The sequence below is a fragment of the Octopus bimaculoides genome, chromosome 5 (assembly GCF_046866305.1).
Source record: "Octopus bimaculoides isolate indiv1 chromosome 5, ASM4686630v1, whole genome shotgun sequence".
NCBI classification, from domain to species: Eukaryota; Metazoa; Mollusca; class Cephalopoda; order Octopoda; family Octopodidae; genus Octopus; species Octopus bimaculoides.
In genome coordinates, this window is record NC_142932.1 from 47,657,606 (window position 1) to 47,662,654 (window position 5,049).

The 5,049-nt window shown below is 36.9% G+C and overlaps 1 protein-coding gene across 1 annotated transcript; it reads left to right on the top strand.

Moving 5' to 3' along the window:
- The first annotated feature begins 358 nt into the window (after window positions 1-358).
- LOC106877935 (heat shock protein 27) lies at window positions 359-1,359 on the top strand. The gene has a single exon (XM_014927012.3). The coding sequence runs from the start codon at window positions 566-568 to the stop codon at window positions 1,079-1,081; it is 516 nt and encodes a 171-aa protein (XP_014782498.1). The 5' UTR covers window positions 359-565; the 3' UTR covers window positions 1,082-1,359.
- Window positions 1,360-5,049: the final 3,690 nt, after the last annotated feature.

Consider the following 5,049-nt stretch of genomic DNA (forward strand, 5'->3'; position numbering starts at 1 on the left):
TATAAAATAAATAGAAAAAAAGTAAAAGTGGACAGAGTTGATTTTTGTGATGTCATAAATGATTGCTAACTTTTTTAAAAAACAGAAAATTCTCGAATGCTCTTTAAAAATTCTAACACTTTCTAGAAAATAGTTTAGAACTCAAAAGCTTGTAAGAAAAAAAATTTCTACAAGCATGTTGTGAAGTAAGTTATCGATATCAAAATATAAGATTAATAAAAGTAATGCGGTGACGTCAGCCTATAGAGAGGTCGAGAAATTTCCTTCGCCTGCTAGAAGTGTGTGGATTATCTCGCGCACACTCGCACTCAGACTCTCACTCACACTCACACATTCATAAATTCATCCGTTCTAATCACGTACACACACGACCTTTCACTCATACTGATACGCACACACTTTCACTCTTACTCTTTCTTGTACATTCTACTACCTTCTCCCACCTTCCACTAACGCTTGCCTGCAACTATAAAAGCCAGCCCTCGCCTCTTGGGCTATCAAATACGGTGTCTGCCGTTGTACTGTTTACAATTCAGAAGCAGTTGTACACAACTAACATTTAACAATGTCTCGCGATTTAATGATTCCGTTGAGCACAATGCCTTGGGGATTCTTTGACAGACAAAGGAGCTTATTTTCGGAAATCCATAAGAATATGGAAGATGAATTTAAAAGATTCGATCTAGAATTAGATAGAATTCGTAAAGATTTGTTTAAACTGGAACCGTTGAGTATTGAAGATTTCGGTAAAAATATGCTGCAAGTTGAAAACCCTATTGTCAAAGACAGCGACGGTAACAAAAAACTGGCGTTGCGCTTCGATGTTAGTAACTTTAAACCCGATGAAATATGCGTCAAGACCACCGACAGCACTTTACACATACAAGCCAAGCACGAAGAAAAAACCCCACAGAAACAAGTATACAGGGAGTTTAGTCGGCATTACACTCTTCCCAAATCTGTGGACCCTCTGAAGTTATCATCGATTCTCACCAAGGACGGGGTCCTTCATATTGAAGCACCTGCACCAGAAGCAATTGAAGCTCCGTCTGAAAGACTTATTCCCATTCAGAAATGTTAAAAAACAAAACAAAAAAACAAAAACTAAAACAATTGATCTTTAAATTTTCTCATCTCACTTTAGAAGAATTGGAATCATTGAACTTTTATAAGGGGGACAAAAAAAAAAAAAAAAGCTGATCCTGAAAATGGACAATTTCACATAGGTGAGCTACTTCGTTATAAACATTTATTTTACAATGGCCCTTTAGAAGGACATTTTCCTGTCATTATTATATTCCTTATGAGAATTGTTCTGTATTAAATTACGATATAAATTTTTTTTCTGGATATTTTCAATTAATGTCTTGTGTTTTCTTTATCCGTTTGACAGTATTTTATGCTGGAAGTTTCGGTTACCAGGCCTAAACAATTATTTCACATACGAAAGTGTAGGATACAAAATTTCAATATTGAATTTCTCCACACTTCAATTTATATAAAGAAAACGTTTTTTGTAAGAAAGTCTTTTGAGTATGAGAAAAAAAAAGTAACTTGGTACTTGTTTTGGGCTATGGAATCAAAACTTTGGTTTTATTAAAATGCATGTTTTTATTTACTTTTAACTACCACACGTTAAATCGATTTTTAATTATTACAGGTCTGGCCTATAACATATAGATATCCTATTTTCATTTCGAAATTTTAATACTGTCTCTTAGGTTTACTTACGCAGAAAAGACTAGAAAACTTGGCTTTTTTTCTTTTTTTTTGCTTTTAGTTTTATGTTTACATTTATACGCCTTCTGTGGCAAAGGAAATGACGCGAATAACATAATATGAATGCTCAAGTGTTTTGTGTTAATGTATATAAGTGTTCTTGCATTTTAATACATTCCTTCCCACTTCTAAAATGTACAAATTTGACTCTGTTCTGAAGCTTGCTTGAAAATTACTTGAAGCTCCGAATTATTTCTCTTTATGTTATCAAACTCAAAAGGTCTTTCTGCTGATGGGTGAAAAGCGCTTCCTTATTTTCGTTTGTAAAGATGAAATTTGACAGGTCTTTGTCAACTGAAATATATCATATTTCAGTGCTCGTGATAAACATCAATTCTTAGGCGCTTTTTCTTCATTGAGAATTCAAGAAGTTTAAAAAATTATTTTGTTTGTAAACTGAAGTCAGTTTTTTAAAAATACAGTTCATGTTTAGTAATGAATAATTTATAGAAAAATTCAGTAGTCGGTATTATTGTTTTTATTAAATGATTGTAAAAATAACAGCCTGACATAATACTTGCTGTTTACAAGCCATAAGCGACAGTTGACGTACCAAGACAGGCTCTACTTTGCGTTGTCGCTCGACCTGCTAGAAATAGCAGACAAATCACCTTCTACCGCTTAAAAAATACATACATTGCAAAAGGTTGTTCTAATACACTGAAAACAAAGTAAAGCTTTATAATGTCACTGCTGGAATGCTTGTTGATCAGAGGCTAGCTCAACCAGGGCAGAATTAGGTTGTAAATCAATCTTGTTTCATTCACTATCAGCCCTCTCTCCTACTTTAAAGTGAATTCGAAAGTCAGTTACAATCGACAACTGCAACAAGCAGTTTAGAATATCACTATGGCAACTCGGTGATAAAGGAAACGGCTGTCTGGTTAAAAAAAAAAAAACTTTTAGTTAATATGTATTTTAATGAATGGTACATTAACACAACTTAGTAAGACCTTTCTTAGTCAATGGCCTTCGCAGGCCTTCTGAGATTGCGGTTGACGGCTGACAGTAGACCCTAGGGTATAAATGTTATATACAGCGGGAAAGCAGGACAGGTCCAAGGCATTAGTGTAGTAGAAGCCGTGTGAACAGCCTAGTGTTAGTGTGTTTAACCGCAAGTCGGTCTTGATTGAACAGGCGTTCGACTGCTGACAGCTTCGTTTTTCTGTTATCCAGGGCGACATTGTCCTGTGCAGGATTTTTGTTTATCAGCAACTAGCATTTCATGCGGCCATCGACGAAATATTTTGCGTATTTGTGAACATTAACCATTTTTTTTTGTTTTGTATGTGAAGTACCTGCGGCCAACTTGTTTGTAGTGCTTGAATCATTTTTACGTTTATTTTTTTTTTTTATTATTTTGTTATATATAAATGTGAATGAGCTTTGTGTCCATTCAAGGATAGAAATTAACAAGGCAAAAAATTTAAGCCTATGACAAATTAGCGTTAAAAAAATTGGCCAGCTGCCCAGCAAGATTGTACGGTACTACTAAAGCAGCGCGGACCCGAACGCGCAGTCGCGCGTCCGCGCTAGCTAGTCGTGAGTGGTCGATCCTAATCCTAACCCTAACCCTAAACACGTATTCATTTGCACACGCGGGTTAGGGTTAGGATCGACCACTCAAGACTAGCTAGCGCGGACGCGCGACTGCGCGTTCGGGTCCGCGCTGCTTTAGTAGTACCCCACGCATACAATGAAACAATGCATAAAATATATAATTACAAGGCAAATTCGAACCCGTAGACCAGTGAGGCCGCCGGGCAACTGCCCAGCGTGCACATGGCTAGTCTGCTAACAAGATTTTTGTCGGTTCGGTGTTCTAGAACAGGGGTTTTCAAACTTTTTGACTTGCGGACCCTTTTATGTTTCAGGCTTTACCTCAGGGACCCCCTTATAAACGCTTATGAAATTTATACATAAATATTTGCTTAAAATAACATTTTTACATTTATTTATTTAACAGTATTTAACAAATAGGTTTATTGTCAAAAGATTTCGATTAAAAAACATATATAAAATCAAATTGCCCATAAAAAGTATTTGCTGTCCACGGACCCCTGTCTTGTCCTTGCGGACCACAGTTTGAAAACCCCTGTTCTAGAAGACATACCCGCATGACTGAATGCGGAGTTAGGAAGCAAAGTTTTTATTACACAGCTGCGCCTATAAGTACATATAAAATTTACTTAAACTTTTTACATGCTGTCGAACAAGATTAAAATCGATCTTAATTTTATGAACTATGATAATTTGTCCACCCCCTTTTCAATCCTCACAGTCGCTCCCCCCTGTATCCTGTAAGAAGCACAGCTTTTGTGGATGTTTCTTTTTAGTTTTTCAGTGAAACCAGAGCAAGAAGTGACCGTGTGGTAAGAAGTTTACTTGCCAACCATGGCGAAGGTAAAGCATACGCATACCCGGATTAGGGTTCTTATTACACCGAAAACGGATGGTGTGCGTATTATTTACCTCTGCTGCAAACCACATGGTTCCGGGTTCAGTCCTACCATGTGGTACCTTAGGTGTCTTCCACTAACCTCGGGCCGACCAAAGCCTTGCGAGTGGATTTAGTTGACGGTTCGGCGAAAGAGAACATGTACAGGCATACAGATTCGACTAAAAATTTTCAAGGCGGTGCCCCAGTATGGCCGCAGTCTGACTGAAACAAAGGATAAAAGAGTTCAAGTAGAAGGCCAGCAGTTTCGAGGGGGTGGCGCTAGTCCATTACATCGAATCCAATATTTGACAGGTACTCAATCTCGGAATCAGAAGCAAAGTTAACCACATTCAGATTTGAACTCAGAACATAATGAACTGAAAGACGGCAAAGCATTGTTTCAAACGCTTCAACGGTTCTACAGGATCCACCATTCGAAGTAAGTATATCCTTAACCAGTGATAACATGCATTCGCTCGACCTGCTAAAAATAGCAAGCAAAAATATACATACATATACAAGCATAAACGATTCAGCTGGGGAAAAAAAAAATTACGAAAATTGCCGAAGAAATACTGTCACTTCTCATGTGCTGCTATCGAAAGATTGCCACCCACACGCTACCGTCTTTACAAAAATGTACTAAAACAAGTGCTCTGCAAATAGCTTGATTTTAATCAACTACACTTTCTCTATAAATATGTGACCAATATAAGAAATACCTTGTAAGGAAATATACATGCCTTATTTAAGATATTTTCATTTTTTCTTTTTCTTTTTTGGGTCTTTTATCAAATAACACAAATGAAAACTTGATCCTGTAGGCATAA

Excerpts from the sequence above, each read along its gene's own strand:
- LOC106877935 (XM_014927012.3), top strand. The coding sequence starts at position 566 with ATGTCTCGCGATTTAATGATTCCGTTGAGCACAATGCCTTGGGGATTC.